This window comes from Manis javanica, chromosome 9 (genome assembly GCF_040802235.1).
Source record: "Manis javanica isolate MJ-LG chromosome 9, MJ_LKY, whole genome shotgun sequence".
Lineage (NCBI taxonomy): Eukaryota > Metazoa > Chordata > Mammalia > Pholidota > Manidae > Manis > Manis javanica.
In genome coordinates this window covers 9,661,389-9,680,337 of record NC_133164.1, presented here as the reverse complement: position 1 = coordinate 9,680,337, position 18,949 = coordinate 9,661,389, and the positions used below count along the sequence as shown (strand labels likewise).

Genomic DNA, 18,949 nt, shown 5'->3' with positions numbered 1-18,949 from the left:
CTGGGTATAGTTCATATTAAGATGTTAAGAATCATTATAATAGATTTTTTAAAAGTTTGCATTATTTTTGTTGTGTTTTACCTGAGAAATTAATGTTGAAGCCAGTAACTTAGGAAAGTTATTAGATCTAAATAACAGGAAAGTTACGTGCTTCTTGCTGTCAACATCTTTTAGAATTTAAACACAAAATGTTTGTGTTGTCACATACCTAGCAGCAGTTTATGTAGAAGTCAGTGTCATATGTTAGGTGATGGCAATATCCCAATTTTGGTAAGTGCGCAACATGCAGATTTCTTTGTTATTGGGGAGTGTGGCTATACCTCATCTATTGATATACAATTTAATAATCATCTTTTTATTAGCTGTAGGTAAGAGATAAGAACCAAAAGAACCAATAAACATCTTTATATCTAGAACAGTCTTCTTGCAAGGTACAAATACGCAGTGTGTGTCTACTATATACAAACACTATATTTATATTACCTGTGTTACTTTTGCTTTGACATGTGAATTTAAGTGAAATACTTTGAGAATTTCAAGGTAATTCCATCTATACCTTATGTAATTTATATGGCTTTTTAATTTCCTTTTATGTGAAATAGGAGGAGGAGAGGGGTGGGTTGGAGTACGTTGTTTCTAGAATCCTTTTCAGTCTAATCGTCAAATGAGAAAGCTTCAGATCTTTTTCCACCTTTTGTGCAGAGTGATTATTTTTAAGATATACTATGAAGGCCTCATAAGGGTGCAGACACTAGTTACTTCTTTTTGAGAATTCATTTTAGCTTGATCAACAAATCTTTTTATCCTTCATATTGTTTTCAGAAATAGAATCAAGATACCTGATCTGAGACTTTTTAAAATAGTGGAAACATTATTATTTAGATTTAATTCTACACAATGCTAATCTTAACATTTGATGACAAAAAATAATTTAGAATTTGTGTATGATAAAAAAGAAGACTTGTATGGCAAATCAAAAAACACTTCTTATAGCCTGTCTCTTCCCAAGTTTTTGTTATTTTTGGAAATGTTTTTTGGAAAGTATTTTGTTTTGTAACTTTTACATTCCTAATGTTGAAAAAAATTGTTCAGCAGGTGCCCACTGCAATGGAAGTGGTAGTATTCTAACTGTGTCATGAGGTATCTCTGAGGAAATGCCTTTTTTTTAAAATGGTAAAGGATGTAAGTAATGTCTCTCAAATGTCAAATTATTTTAGGGTGTGTACTTTCTTTTTCCCTTATGATTATGTAGTTAGGAAAACTGAATGTTCCAAACAACCCATGGAAAATGTTTGACATCAACATTATTTGTACCACCAGTGCAGTTAAATGCTTTCCGTGGAATACAAAGTTACAGGTAGATGATTAAATATGAGAAAAGGCTTTCTTGAAATAGGAAAGAAATCATGTTTTTGAACTGTTGTTTTAACATCATAAATATTCTAATTGTGAATACTTTTTAACTAAACTGATATCTTTAAGCTGTGCAAATGTTTTCTGAAAATAGAGCCTGTTGAGATGAATTTCATGAGTTCCACCCACCATAGCCTTGCTTTGATTAATTTGAACTTACAAAGTCAATACTTGAAATAGAATGTAGTATTTAAATGATGAACGTATGATGTCCTTATACTGAAGACTGTAGTATTACACATCTTTGGAGTTTACACTTTTCAGTAGTAGGCAGGACCTCCATTTGATCATTCTAACATTGTTGCTATTTCCCCTTTATCTCTGATTTTGTAAGTGATCAGTTTTATGTCTGTAAAAAGTTATCGTGTCTATAGTGAAGAGAACTAATTGAAGATGTGGGAAGACTAGTCGATTGCAGTAAGTAGTTCAGGTGAGAGGGGGCGGCGGGTTTGGCTTAGGTGGTAGTGATGAGGATGGAGAGAAGTCAGCTGTTGGAAAGCGTTCTCCAGTCACCCGTGCTCTCGGATACAATGTCTTCCCTTCCTCTCAAGCCATTCCACAGTGTCCATTACTTCTCTTGCCTTGTTGTCAATAAACTTCCCTGTTTTCTCAGCCTTTTCTTGAATGTTCTGCCACTTGCCTTCAGAGAATCCTGGCAGTTGTTTTTCTCTCATACCATGTGCATCTCAGAGATGGGATATGGGATGGCTCTTCTCCTCGTGTCATTCTAGACTACTGTTCCCTCCCCCCTGGAAAACCCTCATTCCTTGACGTTCACATCGCCGATCCGCATCACTGCCTCCCTTCCCTTCTGAGAGCCTTCAGGTTCCCTCCCTGCATCCCTGCCCCTAAAATTGAAGGTCAGCAGCTAGTTCATGGCTTGTTTCTCTGCCTCAAAACGACCATCAGTTCTTATGCTTTCTTTTCATCCACGGCCTCCACACCTGTTTGTCCATCCTTTATCCAGTTCAGATTCCCTAGTCTGTGGTTGTAGTCATTTACATACAAATACTCCTTCATTCTTCCATCAATTCCAAATTTAGGTGAACTCAGCCTCCCTCTTCTTTATGCCAACATCAAAGTACCTGAGCATTGCTGGAGGAAAATCTCATACCGAGGCAGGCTCAGATCAGCACGTGTGCGTGGTGTCCCACTGCAGCCGAGTGTCTGGCGCTGTGCTCAGTTCTGCCATTTTTCTAATAAGCTCACCCTCCCTTTTCTTCAGTGACTCTTCCGTATGTTGACTCCATATTCATACTTTCCACTTTCATTCTCCAGTTTGTTTTATTACTGAATATTCCACTTCTCTCCACTACCCAGAGTCTAGACCTGGTCACTGTAATTTTTATTTTTGTTTCATCTAATTCATTGTCCAAGTTGTAGCCAGAATGACCTTTTAAAAACACAAAGCTGATGTGTTTTTAAAAAAACAAAGCTTATTCCTCTCCAGCTGAGGTCCTGTGGTGTTTCCCTTTGCTCTCCACTCTGTCTGGGTGTCACGCTTTCTATATTCTGCACACTGGTTTCGAATAAGCTAAGCTCCTACTTGCCTCAGGGATTTTTTTTCTTTAAACATGATATTACCTCTGGGATATCCCCGCACACCCAGCTATTGCTATCACACTAATTCCTACTCACTCTTCAGATCTTAAAAGATCACCTCCTCAGAGAGGTTTTCCTTCTTGCTGAGAAGTAAAGGGTAATAACAATTAAGATAGTACAAAAATTGCTTAATATTTATGACCTTTTAGAATATAGTTTTAGTAGCCAGATTGTAGAAGGTTATGGGGAAAGGTATGTGGTAGGAAGTAGATACAGAGCACTTGTTCTAGAACCTGTCAGAGAAAAGGAGAGATATAAACTACCAGTAGTTTGGTAGTTGGAGAACATAGTGGGTCAAGTGCACATGCTGTGAAAATACAGGAGTCCTGTACGTGCTGAAAGCAGAGGGGAAGCTGCCAGGAAAAGAATACCAGTAAGGGAAAGAAGACGTTATCAGTGAAGGAAAGAAGATGGCGGGTGATACAAGAAATAAGAGGACTTATCTCTCATGGCTCCAATTTTTAAGAGGTCTGCCAAGAGTGTGGGTCAATATTAATATGATAATTAATATAAACTTGGTGCACTTGAGTCCTAGGTCTAGTTAAAGACAAAATCTTTATGTTTGGGTAGCATTTCTAAACAGAGATGATATGTCTTTGGGTTATTTTTAAAATTGAGTTTTAAAATAATTTTAGATATTCTAGTGTTCTCATAGGGCCAGAACATTTCCACAGTATTGTCTGCCTTGAAAGGTTTGAAGTTTTATTTGAGCTCCAGGGTATTATTATTATGTCATTTGTCACTTCAGTGTTGGTCTATTGACTTAGTTTTTTTGGTCTTTTAAAGGAAAGGTCTTAAAAACTTCCAGCCCCAACAGAGGTGCTCAAGCAAAACAAAACCAAAAAATTGCTTTCTAATTTGAAATTTGCCATATCAGAAATTTAACTACCTAAATATGTCATCAGTGAAAGGGCTTTGCAACTGTAAAAATCATAGAATTTTAGACCTGGAAGAGATCTTTTAGCATTGCTGAGTCACGTCCCTCATTTTTAGATAAAGAAGAGAGTTGAGAGAGATTGAATACATTGTAAAATCGGGTGCTGTGGGTGAAATCAGTAAATCTACGACCAGAGATATTGTAATGAGTATTGCTTTTTTAACCAAAGTGATGTTTTAAAAGAACTGCCACTCTTTGCTATGTGCTTATTAGTAAAAGGTCTAAAGTAGGTATTGATTGCATGCTGTAAATAGAGAGGAATTAGGCACTTACACTTAACATTTTAATTTTTTTAAATATACAATACACATGTATAAGAAATTAAAAGGTATGAATAGGTTTGCAGTAGAAAGCAAGCCTTCCTTCCATCCCTGTCGCTCAGGCCCTTTGCTCCTCTTAGACATTTGTCTAGAGATACTGCATGCATTTAAAAACACACACTTACAGGTTCTTATTTTTCCTTAACAAATAATGTCATACTATATACACTATTCTGTGTTTTCTTGGGGATGGTTTCCTATTAGTATACACAGAAATGCCTCATTTTTTTAAAAAAAGAGTGCTTACTTTTCTTCATTGCTACAAGATGTACTACACTCTTTAAGGACATCTTGGCTGGGTATAAAATGGAGGGACAGTATTTTCTTTTTTTTAGTACTTAGACCACGTTGCTCCGTGGTCGTCTGTGTCAGTGCTGCTTGTAAGAAATTAGACTGACCTGAAGCTTTTCCCTGCTTGTGCATGATTTCTGCCTACATATGATTCCTACCATAGTCTTGCCTAAATGTCCAAACAATTCTTTCTTTATTCTTAGGTTTCATAACACCATTGTTCTTCAAAATCAAGGCTTTATTTATTTGGGAAAGGTTTAACCTATAATGTCTTTGAATTTACATTTACTTTTTTTTCTTTATAAGCCTTTTTGAAGAAGACTTTTAAAATATTCTTAGGTCCCATTTCTCCCTTCTTCATAACTGTTGTCTTCTCTAGAAATTGTTTTTATATTGTTAGTCTTTTCCATTTTTTATATGATTTCTCCATGTCCTTCTCTTTCTTTTTAGTCACATTTATTCTATTTTTGGTTGCTTCTTAATGTGGCTTTTGTCTCTCTAATGTTATTTTTCTCTTCATATTTTTTCTGAGTTCTACCAGCTTTATTTTCATTTCCTTCTGTTGTTATATGATCTCTTCTTTGAACCTTTGTTTTTCTTCTTTGAGCTCATTTTTTTTAAAGAGGGGTCACATTTCCTATGGTTGTCTTTGAGACTTTGCAGAATTATTTATCTGAACTCTTCCTGTGTTTCTTTGCGTAGTTCTTTGTATATTATGTGCTCTTAATTTACCTTTCTTTATAAAAATATTTTTTTTGAAAATTTTATGCAAAGATTCAGTATTAGTTATTTTCTGATTAGTATTTATGTTATGCTAGGGTGGGTAGCAGGGTATAAACATGGGAAGTCCACAGCTTTTCCTTGTAAGGCTTGTTACCCTAATACTCTCTCACCAAATATGTTATTTCCTTTGCCCTAAAGTTCATTTTCCATTAGTTTTAGCCATTAAAAAGATAAAGTGGTTCTTTATGTCAGGTTCTCAGTGTCATGATAATGAATCTAGTCTACAACTGCTGCTTCAGTCACTCTTCATTAAAGAATTAGATGTAGACGATATATATGGCATGGTAACAAGAATTCCTCAGTTCAGTCTGTCCCTGCCTGCCCTTCTATGTTATTAAAATGCTCAAAGAAACATTCCCTATCCTATAGTTTATACTTATACCTAGATTTCACTTATCTAATGATAGCATCAATAGAATCAGTGTATCTGCTGTTCAAAATTATGCTTTTGGAGAAATCTGTTTACTGATTGAGTCCTGAGAAGGCATATGATGGTTGCTTTCAGCATGTTTTCTTCCTTCATTTACAATTTGCAGATATGTTTCATAGTTTATGATTTGGAGCTCTGTTAACTCCCTTGCCCCAGTTATATAGTGAAGTTATAAAATTATACTCATTACTTAACATGTGTACAAGGAAATGCAGTTTTAAAAATTGTCTATCACGTGTAATCTTCCCCTTAAACCCTCTACCTTTAGCAAGAGGTGAAGGGGAAGAAAAAAAAACAGGATCTTGGGCTCTTTTAGTTTAAAGTGTTTTTCAGATACTATAGTGTTTCCAGGTTTCCTTGCCCTTCTCCAGTTTCCTCCAAGATGTGGAGTCTGGGTGAATGAAAAAGGGGCCTTTGAGAATGTGCTCAGACCCCCCTCATACCTCTGGAGGCGAACTCAGACTCGCACCGTCCTTACAAGGCTTCGCTGCAAGGATCCAGACCGGTGACCGTCGAGTAATGATTCTTCCTGATCGTCACGGAAGAGATTTCTACCACCCGTAGCTCTGGTCTCTACTTGCCTGCAGTCGTGGAGCCCCTGTGCTATGTGGTCTTTATCCGAACCCAGTCTTCCTCTAGTCTCACTGGGGCAGGTAGACATTTCTGGATTCCTCCCATGATGCACTCATGTCATCTGTCCAGACTTCCTCCTGTGCCGTTGCTCTGACACCACATCAAGAACGCCATGCCACCGGGCCCTGGGCCTTACTGAGCTTGCAGTCTCCTTGGACTGTTCCAGGTGTGGACTCCCAGCCCACATGTTTTTAGGGTACCTGGTGCCTGTCAAAATGTTTTCACCTATCTCTCTCCCCTACATCCCCCTACCTGGTCACAAGGTCCACACAAAAAGGAAATAGGGACTCTGAACTCTGCATTTTCCCTCTGAATCTTTCCTTCCTATAATCCACACAGACTTGAAAGGGCCTTTTTTCATTTTCATGTTTCTACCTGGAAGGAACTTCCCTTTTGTCTTTTTCCCCAAGTTACTGTTCACATCCACTTGTTCAGTAGCAGAGGATGTAGGGAGAGAAATCAGTTTATCAGTAAGGGAAGTAAATCAAAAGTATTTAAAAAGTACTATTTTCAATTTTTGAAGAGGTAGAATTTTTTCCTGTGTTTTCATTTTTTTAAGTCAGATTTATTGAGATATAATTTACATAAAATTTGTTCTTTCTAATTGTACGGTCTGATTGAGTTTTGACAAATATATATGGTTGTATAATCACCACCAAATCAGGATTCAGAACATTTCCATCACCCCGAACACTTCCCCTCACGCCCCTTCCTAACCAAAGTCACCCTCGTGCCCTTGGCCCTGACAACCCCTGACCTGATTTCTGCCCTTTTCAGAATGTCATATAAATGGAACCACACAGTACCTACTCTTTTGTGTCAGCTTTCTTTCACTTAGCACAATACTTTTGAGATAATTGAGAAAAAAAAGGTAATTACTTTTCCATTGTAAATTGTATTTTCCCAATACCATATTTGTTTATCCCTTAATCAGTTCATTGGGCTTTTGGGTTTTTTTCTGGCTTGAGGCTGATGGAAACATTTTTCTGTATCTGGTCTGCTATCATAAACAAGCTTCTATGAACTTCATGAATAGGTCTTTGTATATACATATCTTTTCAGTTATCTGAAGTTTTCTAAAGTGGGTCTATTATTTTTCAGTCCTACCAGAAGTGTGTAAAAGCTCTGATTGTTCAATATCTTAGTCAACTCTTAGTATTATCATTCTTTTTCATTTTAGTCATCCTAGTGGGTGTATAGTGTTAGTTCATTATAGTTTCAATTTGCCTTTTTCTAATGACCAATCAATGATGTGCTTGTCATCCATTTCTCTTCTTTCATGAAGTGTCTGATCAAATCTTTTCCCTATTAAGAAAAATCCAGTTTTTCATTATTGAGTTGTAAGAGTCAATCCTTTGTATATTTTGAATGTTAAGTCCTTTATCAGGTATGTGTTTTGCAAATATTTTCTCCCAACCTATGGTTTGACTTTTCTTAACATTTTCTTTCAAACAGAAGTTTATAATGTTGGTAAAGTCCAATTCATCATTTTTCTTGTAAGTTTTGTCATTTTTGTGTCCTAAGAAATTTTTGCCTGGACCAAGATCATAAAGATTTTCTCTCATGTTTTCTTCCAGAAGATTTTTTAGTTTTAGGTTTTACATTTAGTTTTCATTGTATGAGTTGATTTTTTTTTTAATGGAATTAAAGTTCAGGGTTTACTTTTTTAAGATAGATGTTCAGTCGTTCCAGTACTATTTGTTGACAAACTATACTTTCCCTGCTTAATATTGTGGCATTTTTGTGTTTTTGAAAATCAACTACTTAACGTGTGGGTCCCTGAGCTCTCAGTTTTTTTCTCTTAATCAATGTATCTGTTTTTATACTAGTTTCTTGATTACTGTGGCTTTATGGGAAGTCTTAAAATCAAGTGGCATGAGTTCTTCAAATTTGCTAATTCTTTCCAATAATTTATCCACTATTCTATATAAAACCAGCTGATCAGTTTCTACCAAAAAAAAAAAATCCTGCCACAATATTGATTGGAATTACATTGAAAGTATAGATCATTTGGAATAGAATTTACATCTTAATAATATTAAAGCTCTTCTAAATCATGAACATGTTATATATCTCTGTTTTTTAGGTCTACTCTAATTTCTCACAAAAATACTACTTCTGATTTTTGAAAAAGTTAAATTTCCCCCACTTTTCATTTGTTATTTTTTTCAGATTTATTGAGATGATTCACATGCTATACAGTTTACTCATCTAAAATGCATTAATTCTCTGGCTTGTCAATAGTCTCAGAGCTGTGCAACCATCACCACAATCAATCCTAGAACATTTTCATCATGTCAGATCCGAAAGCCCATACCCCAGAGCTGTCGCCCCTCATCTTCCGGCTATGCCTACACTCCCACCTCAGGGCAAACACTAATCTGCCTTCCGTCTCTGGGATTCTGGACATTCCATGTAAATGGAAGTACAGTTGACCTTTGTTTAAGGATAATTAAAACCATTAGAGACAAGAGAAAGGAGAAAATTTTTAGGAGCTACCATGACAGAAATATTGGTTGAGTGAGACTTTCAAATGTTTACTTATTTTATCTTCACAACATCCTCTTGAATAGTTTGGAAACTGATATTCGGAGAGGTTTAACACTCCAATTTAGCAAAAACTTTAAGTTAGTAAAACAGCAATGTCAAGTGAGGCCAAGTCCATGTGATCCCAAAGCCATTGTTTTTTTCTTCCAAGTTACTAAATTGGGCTGTAGTACAGGGACACCACTGAATCCAAAAATACAAAGGAGTGAATAATATATGTCCTGGTGATATTTTGTTAGATAACCATTAACATGTCTTTGTTTCTGGCCTTTATGACCACCTTTTAGTGGAAATACATATGCATAAATATCTATTCAGACATACACATCTATGTGTATATGCACACATTTTTCTAAACAGCATAAGTCTGAGTGTTTTCTATTTTCATAAGTGAGTATTTGTTAAGACAATAAAGTGGTAGTGAAGGAATTGTTAGAGATCATCTATCTTGGCTCTACTACATGTTTATTTTGAAACTTAATATCCCTTTGTTAGGTTGTTTACTGTAGACTTAATGTTATGTTTTTCTTACCTTTTATAATAAGGAGTTAGGGCATCAGTGGGTAAAAAGGAAGAAATAACTAATAGTACTTTACATTTTAAATTAGCTTTGTTTTTCCTCTCAGTTACTTTCATATTATTTTTTGCAAGTTACAGTTTTTCTCTTAAAAGTATTTGTTTTAAAAGGTTATGTTTTTTGGGAAGTTTATAAATGCTGACTTGATGAAATAAGTCATTTGTGATTGACCAAAATATGACAACTTTGCAAAGTTCAAATGGACTTTTAATATTCCACATCAAAGAATTTTGCCTAATTAAAGCTTCTGTTTAATGAAGATAACAATGCATAGTCCTTCATTAAAATTAACACAGAAAAAGTTCTTTCTTGGTCCTTGGAGAGGATATTATATGCAAGCCCTGATGTGTGGGTTGCAAAATGTCACTGGAATTTATATGCATTACTTGTCTAATTGCAGTAAATGTAGCATGTCCAGATAGGTTTAGAGTTGGAAGGCTGTTTGTTACTCACTGGAAATCACTTGAAACCTCAGTACCCAGAGGCAGCTGTGCCCAGGTCCTTCACCTCTCCCCAGAGATGGCTGCGAAGACTCTTGTTGGACCCTGTCTTTCATGGTGGGAGCAATAAACATGACAGGTTGTTTGGGAGCCATCTGTTTAAAATGGCTGCTGCTTTGTATGCAGCAATGAACTTGAGATCAGTTTTCGGTCTTTCTTCATGGTAACAGTCTTATTTGGTGTCACAACAGGTGGAAGTTGATGGGTCGAAACTAAATGTGACCAGCACGTGGAACCTGGCTTCACCCTTACTGTCTGTCGACATTGATGGCATTCAGAGGACGATACAGGTAAATGTTCTGATGATTTATGTAGAGGGCTCTGTCAAGTCCAGAATCCTTACTAGGACCAGTGTGGTTAATACTTACAGATAGGAGGGAAAAGCTGCATTTTATCTACATCACACATTTCATAGTTGAAAACATTTTTCCTTATTTTAAAGGATCTTGAGTTAGGTTTTATTCTGGGGAATCAATGTTTTCTTTTTTCAGGCAATACAGGAAAGGTACTGTATTATACTTTGTTGTAAATAAAACATCACGCATGCTCTTCTGAAAATACTGGATCATCAGCAGTTCTCTTTGCCATTTTGGATTTTTAGTTGTAAAATAAGGCTTACTTTGTTCCCTTTCTTTTCTGTGGAATTGACATTGTGTAGGATTAGATCAGCAGAAATGTGAACTGTTTGGGTTGACCATAGCACATTGTTGCCTTTTAAAAACTGAGTAACCTTAATTCATTAATCTTTCTTTTCCCTCCCAATATAAAATATCTTGCATTGAGGAAATGCCTAGAAGTTGACAGTTAATTGGGTGTTCTTTCTCATCAGCGACCTCCATTTTAAAGTAGACAGCTCTGAAAAGAGATTCTGCCGAAATTCCTTCCACTCACTTCAGTGCTATTAAAACACCATGGAACATGTGACTATTATATCCAAATAAAAATCATAAACCCCCCCTTAGCATTAAATTTTTGTTCTTTTTTCTTGTTTTAAAAAAATGTTTTTGCATTCCCTTAACTTGATTTTACACAGGAAACTGATTTTTTTTCCATTTTTTAAATTAAGGTATTGATATACACTCTTAGGAAGGTTTCACATGAAAAAACAATGTGGTTATTCTTCACCCATATTTTCAAGTCCCCCTCATACCCCATTGCAGTCACTGCCCATCAGTGTAGTAAGATGCCACAGAGTCACTATTTGCCTTCTCTGTGCTACACTGTCTTCCCCATGATCCCCCCCACACCATGTGTGCCAATCATAATACCCCTCAATCCTCTTCTCCCTCCCTCCCCAACCACCCCTGCCCTTTGGCAGTCCCTTCATGGAGTCTGTGAGTCTGCTGCTGTTTTGTTCCTTCAGTTTTGCTTCATTGTTATACTCCACAAATGAGGGAAATCATTTGGTAGCTGTCTTTCTCCACCTGGCTTGTTTCACTGAGCATAATATCCTCCAGCTCCATCCATGTTGTTGCAAATGATAGGACTGTTTCTTTCTTATGGCTGAATAGTATTCCATTGTGTATATGTACCACATCTTCTTTATCCATTCATCTACTGATGGACACTTAGGTTGCTTCCATATCTTGGCTATTGTAAAAAGTGCTGCAATAAACATATGGGTGCATATGTCTTTTTGAATCTGAGAGGTTGTTTTCTTTGGGTAAATTCCTAGAAGTGGGATTCCTGGGTCAAATGGTATTTCTATTTTTAGTTTTTTGAGGAACGTCCATATTGCTTTCCACAATGGTTGAACTAATTTACATTCCCACCAGCAGTGTAGGAGGGTTCCCTTTTCTCCACAACCTCACCAACATTTGTTGTTGTTTGTCTTTTGGGTGGTGGCGATACTTACTGGTGTGAGGTGATATCTCATTGTGGTTTTAATTTGCATTTCCCTGATGATTAGTGATGTGGAGCATCTTTTCATGTGCCTGTGGGCCATGTGAATTTCCTCTTTGGAGAATTGTCTGTTCATATCCTCTGCCCATATTATTAATTGGGTTATTTGCTTTTTGGGTATTGAGGCATGTGAGTTCTTTATATATTTTGGATGTTAACCCCTTGTCAGATGTATCGTTTACAAATATATTCTCCCACACTGTAGGAAGTCTTTTTGTTCTGTTGATGGTGTCCTTTGCTATACAGAAGCTTTTTGGTTTGATGTAGTCCCATGTGTTCATTTTTGCTTTTGTTTCCCTTGCTTGAGGAGATGCAGGAAACTGATTTTTAAAACCTAGAGAAATCCGGAGAATCACAGGTAAAGTCTTCTGTATGCTACATTCATGAATACCTTTATTAGAGACTGTGGGGCAGAAATCTCCAGTAAATATTTGATGACTAAATTAATTTTCAGGCCAGGCTCAATTGGTATATTACCTGGAATCATTAAACTCTTAGTAATGAGCTCCATATTTTGACTTTGGTTTTTTTGTCTTGTCCCAGTATATATATTTTTCTCTCATATTTCTTTTTCATATTCTAATTATGAGGTGAAACACTTGGAAAAAATATCATTATGTAATTTTACATCTCTCAGATCCATTCACTATGGCTTCAAATTATGCTTTTGTTATATTTGGTGTTCAATAGCATACACTGTGTGCTGAATGTGCTGCGGCTCAGGCATGTGTGTGTCTTGGACCCGGTGGCGTAGTATGACTCGTCAGTAGTAAGTAGAGGAATACAAAGTCCTACACCCTAGAGCTTTGTATCATGAGATTTCAACTTCCTTCTCAATGGCTGTGCAGATCGGTGTCTTGACAGCTCTTTTACATTATAGTTGAATTAATCCTGGGTATGTATTTGGAATGAGCCTCAGAAATATTTTCCCTAGCATAGGTATAATATTCAGTAAATCCTTTTTTATTCTTTTAAGTTCTTTGATTAAAAAAACCCCAATGTGAAGCAGATGACCCCTCAAGACAGCACCCTGGACTCTTGGGAGGTCATTGCTCCCAGTTACATGCTTTCGCGGGAAGAAAGCAAACTCTTTCAGAGAGGCAAATGGTATACCAGGGAAAAAGTCATTCATTTACTGCAAAAAAGTGAGGGAAGCTTTTCCTTAACGGAACGGATATATTTTATTTACTTCTCTGGGCATTAGCATTCAGTGTTGATTTTTTATCTCCAAAATATAGTATGGTCCCCATGAAATTAATAACATGCGAATAAATAATCCATAGTGTTTACTATGTGTTAGGTGCAGTTCTGGGCACAGTACATGTACTAACTCATTTCATCTTCACAACCACACCAAGTAGTCCTATTATTTACACTTTTGTAAACAAGGCTGCTGAGGCTCAGAGAAAGTGGGTGGCTTGCTGAAGCCTTTGAAGCCTTGTGAATTCTATAGCATGGACTGTGCTTTATCCTTTGGCCAGTGAGACCCACGGAGGAGTTTTAACTTACGAAGTAATGGTATGGACAGAAATGGAGTTTAGAAACAGCTTGTTTTGGCTGCGTTGTGGGGAGAGGGTTGAAGCCTGGAGACAGAGAGAGAAGTTAGGAGGTGTTAGAGAAGTAGAGATGGGAAATAATTTGGCCTGGCAATTCTAGCAACAATCAGAATGAAGAACGCTGTGTGCCGAAGGGGTTTGAAAGAAGGAGAGCAGAAGGACCTGGGGCATCGCAGCGCCCTTGGTTCCCCTTCCCCACGCCCTTCAGCACCGTCAGGTTGTTTATTCCTCACCTCTTTCTCGCTGCGGACCCTTTGGGCTGCGCTGGCTAGGGCTTCCCACTCAGTGTCTCCAAGGAAATAGCTACTGAAAATTGTGTGATGTGTGTATGCATTTCTCTTAAACTTGTTTATGATAAATTCAGAGATGAATTCAGTGATGGATATTTCCAAAGGTATTTTTCAAGTGATTTTACAGTAATAACTGCTGGGGGGTTTTCCTGGATTTTTGTGCATTTATTTATACTTTTTATTATTAAATACGTACACAAAGCAATATATATTGATCTGTAAAAGCTAAAGAATAATAACAAAAATCCTGATTTTAAATTTATCACTTTCTTTCTTTTAGGGAATTTACATGTACAGCCAAACTGTAAACAATATATTGTTTAACTTCCCATGTTTCTGAAAAACCTGTAAATGGCACCATACTCTTTGCTTTTGTGTGTTGAATTTTCTTCCACTGCTGTGTTTGTAAGATTGGTTCATTTGGATGCATATAGCTTTATTTTTTTTTTTGTGCTATGTGTTCTTAAACCATCTTTGTAAACCACTATTCAGTCTCTCCCCTGAGTAGACATTTGTGTTATTTTATTTTTAGAACAAACAGTGCTTCTATGAGCATTCTTCTACATGTTTCCTCTTGAAGTAAGAATCTCTCCAAGGAATATGCCAGTAGAATGGCTGAGTTGTAGAGACTATGCATCGTGAATCCTACATGGTAGTGCCAAATGGTTTTGCCCTATGTAGCTATGCCAGTTTTCATTACTACCAGTAGTGATTTATATATATTTTTTGCCTTTTTAAAAAATTGAAGTATACTTGATATGCAATATTCTCTTAGTTTCAAGTATACAAGACATTGGTTCAACAGTTAACCATATTATTAAATTCTGTCCCCACCAGAACAGCTACTATCTGTCATCATAGGAAGATGTTACAGAATCATTGACTCTATTCTCCATGCTGCAATGCTATCACTGTGACCAACCTACATTATGATTGAGAATTTTTATGCCCCTTTATCCCCCTCAACCTCCCACCCACTCACCCACCACAACCCCTGCCCCATGGTAACCACCAGTCACTTCTCAGGGCCTAGGAGTCCACTGCTGTTTTCTTCCTTTTGTTTTGCTTTGTATTTATATTCCACAAATAAGTGAAATCATATAGTATTTGTCTTTCTTTGCCTGGCTTATTTCACCGTCTAGATCCATCCATGCTGTTGCAAATGGCAGGATTTCTTTTCTTTTATGGCTGAATAATACTCCAGTGTGTATATGTACCACATCTTTATCCATTCGTCTATTGATGGACACTTAGGTTGCTTCCATATCTTGGCTATTGTAAATAATGCAGCAATAAATATAGGGGTGCATATATTTTTTTGAACCAGGGTTTTTGTTTTCTTTGGGTAAATTCCTAGAAGTGGAATTACTGGGTTGAATGGTATTTCTATTTTTTTGTTTTTTAGGAACCTCCATACTGCTTTCCACAGTGGCTGTACCAGTTGACATTCCCACCAGCAGTGTAGGAGGGTTCCCATTTTTCCACATCTTCGCCAACACTCATTATCTCTTTCTTTTGGATAGTGGCCTTTCTGACTCATGTAAAGTGATAGCTCATTGTAGTTTTGATTTTCATTTCCCTGATTATTAGTGATGTGGGTCATCTTTTCATGTGCCTCTTGCCATCTGTATTTCTTCTTTAGAGAAATGTCTGTTCAGGTTCTCTGCCCCTTTTTTAATTGGCTTATTTGTTTTTTTGGTGTTGAGGCATATGAGCTCTTTATATATATTGGATGGTAACACCTTATCAGACAAATCGTTTACTAATATATTTTCCGTACTACAGGTTGCCTTCTCTGTTCAGTTGATGGTATACTTTGCTGTGCAGAAGTTTTTAGTTTGATGTAGTCCCCACTTGTTCGTTTTTTATTTTGGTTCCCTTGCCCGGGGAGATGTGTCCAGGAAAAATTTGTTCATACTTATATTCAAGAGATTTTTGCCTATGCTCTCTTCTAAGAGTTTTATGGTTCACGTCTTCCATTCAGGTCTTTGAACCATTTTGAGTTTACTTTTGTGTATAGAGTTAGGCAGTAACCCAGTTTTATTCTCTTGTATGTAGCCATCCAGTTTTCTCAACACCAGTTATTGTAGAGGCTGTATTTTCCCCACTGGATATTCATGGCTCCTTTGTCTTACATTAATTGATCATATATGCTTAGCTTTATATCTGTACTCTCTGTTCTGTTCCACTGATCTATGGGTCTGTTCTTATGCCAGTAACTTATTGCTTTGATTACTGTAGCTTTGTAGTAGAACTTTAAATCAGGGAGTCTAATCCCCCCAGCTTTGTTCTTCTTTCTCAGGATTGCTTTGGCTATTTGGGGTGGTTCTGTATCAATTTTAGACCTGTTTGTTCTAGGGCATTAAAAAATGCTGTTGGTATTTCAATAGGGATTTCATTGAATCTGTAAATTGCTTTAGGCAGGATGGCCATTTTGACAATATTAATTTTCTCTATTTGTGAGCACGGGATGGATTCTACGTACTTGTGTGTTTTTTAAATTTCTCTAATGAGCATCTTAAAGTTTTCAGAGTAAAGGTCTTTTGCTTCCTTGGTTAGGTTTATTCCTAGATATATCATTCTTTTTGATGCAATTATAAATGTAATTGTTTTCCTGGTTTTTCTTTCTTCTAGTTCATTGTTAGTATATAGGACCAGAATAGATTTCTTTGTATTAATTTTGTGTCCTGCAAGTTTGCTGAATCCAGTTATTAGTTCTAACAGTTTTTGGTGGAGTCTTTAGGGTTTTCTAGGTATAATATCATGTCATCTGCAAATTGACAGTTTAACTTCTTCCTTACCATTTTGGATGCCTTTTATCTCTTTGTATTGTCCGATTGCCGTGGTTAGGGACTCCAGTAGTATGTTGAATAAAAGTGGTGAGAGTGGACATCCTTGCCTGATTCCTGATCTTAGAGGAAAAGCTTTTAGCTTTTCATGATTGAGTATGATGTTAAGCTGTTGGTTTGACATCTGTTGCCTTTATTATGTTGATTTTGCCCATTTTATTGAGTGTTTTTATCATGAATGGATGTTGAATTTTGTCAAATGCTTTCTCAGCATCTATTGAGATTATCATATGGTTTTTATCCTTTTAGTTATGTGGTGTATAATATCGATTCATTTACAAATATTATACCGTCCTGGAATAAATCTCACTTGGTCATGATGGATGATCCTTTTGATGTATTTTTCAATTTGGTTTGCTAATATTTTGTTGAGAATTTTTGTGTCTTATGTTCATCAAAGATATTGGTCTATAATTTTATTCTTTCGTAGTGTCTTTGCGTAGTGATATTAATAATAATAAGATAGTCTTATTGTATACTTACTATGTCAGGCACCATCTCTTCTAAGCACTTCATATGTATCAGTTTAGTTAATCCACGGCAATCCAATAAATCACGTACTAGTCTTATCCCTCATTTTGCATTTTTGGGAAACTGGCGCTTGTAGAGGCTAAATTGCTTGCCAAGGCATTCTGCTAGTAAATGGAAGAGCCAGAATTTAAACCCAGGAATCTAAGCTCTTAATTTTGCTTCATGTCCTATTGAATCCTTAGTATCCAGACTACCTTAATTTTTCCTGACTGGTAGGTGTAAATGATAATCCATTTGTGGTTTTAATGTGTATTTCCCTGATTTTTATATATGATTTCCCTGTGATGAGTATGAGCATTTAAAAAATAGATTTTTGACAGTCCTGTTTTCTCTTCTGCAAAATCCATATTCATGGCTTTTGCCCATTTTTTAATTGGATTGCCTTTCTCTTACTGATTTGTAAAAGTTGCATTTTGTGAATCCTGATCCTTATTAGTTATATGTGTTACGAATGACTTCTCCCAGTTAGTAGCCTGTATTTTTATCTTTTTATGTTATTCAAGTAAAGTTTTAAATCAGGGATTTAATATCAGAATTTTCAGTCTTTTCCTTTATGGTTGGTGTGTTTTATATTTGTTTAAACAGTCATCTTCAACTCCCAAGCTCATAAAGGTACTTGCCTATATCTTCTTCTAAACCTTTGAAGTTGTGCTTTTTCACACTTTTAAATACTTAATCCCGTGGGATTGATTTTGGTATGAGTTCAGACCCCATTTTAATTTTTCAAATAGGGTTAACGTGTGGCCAAAGCACTCACATGTTTCCCTCCTTTACTGGCTTGCTACCCTCTCGCTTTTCCAACCCCCAAATTCTTTGAAAGACTTACTATTTCTATAAAGCGTTTCTCAATTAATTGTAAACAAAAAAGTGATTTTTTCACTTACACAAAACTCTGGCCACTGTATTTGCTTTCATGAGCTCTCTGCCAATCACTCCCTTTCATTTTTCATTTATCTCTAGGGAATCCTTAAAAAGGAGTGTTGTGTACGTGCAGTGCAGGTCCTGTGTGTCAGGTGGTGTTTGAGATACGCCTTTGAGAGAAGCAGGTCCATGAACTGGGAGGTGGATGGGGAAGCATTCAGGTAGGGAAGGAAGGTGACCTAAGTGTGGGAAAATAGATTGGAGGAGCCAAGTTTGAAGAGTCAGCATTTCAATCACCAATGGAGATAATCATTGAAATGTTTTTGCAGTGGAAAGTAATGTCCATCAAAATGCTGTGTGGAAGGTTACTGGGTAGTAGAAGAGGGTGTCAGGGATTGAAGCAGTAAGTGGGGAAAAAGAGTTCATTTTGAAAGATAATCATCTTACTTCAGTCACAAGGTCATGGATCCCACCAGCAATACACAAAGATAACCTTCTTAGCTCTTCATCGATTCTTTTTAATTCCTGAACTTCCAACATTTGCAATATTCATACTGTATTAAATAACACAGTGGGTTAATCTCTGCAGATACAGAATCACCCTAGTTTTTGGGAGAGCAAAGAGAAGAGGGCTCCTGAGGACCTCCCCACAGAAATACCTTGCTTGCCAATCTCATGTCTTTCCACCTAAGTAAATGTCTTTCCTATTTGCCTTTGTTTGCTGTGGGTAGCGCCTAAACTGCTTGAGACTGGCTGTATCACCTATTGATAGATGTTGAGGGTGTAGAAAAGGTCCACCCAGGCTCCTTCTGGTCTTCTTTTTCTGAGAGGTTTGTGCACACATAGCTCATGCGCTCTTGCCCAGTGTCACTAATTATTCACCACTCAGTTGAGTCTATTTCACCCAACCTCTCCCTCCAGTATGGC

At 36.7% G+C, this 18,949-nt stretch overlaps 1 protein-coding gene across 8 annotated transcripts in view; it reads left to right on the top strand.

Annotated features, from left to right (window-relative positions):
* The window catches only part of PCCA (propionyl-CoA carboxylase subunit alpha), a 357,794-nt gene that overhangs the window by 259,819 nt on the left and 79,026 nt on the right, over positions 1–18,949 (top strand). For all 8 annotated transcript variants that reach the window (XM_073212398.1, XM_073212399.1, XM_037024801.2 and 5 more), the window contains one exon: positions 10,225–10,323. In XM_073212398.1, coding sequence (XP_073068499.1) covers positions 10,225–10,323 — 99 coding nt within the window. The remainder of the gene's footprint in view (positions 1–10,224; positions 10,324–18,949) is intronic.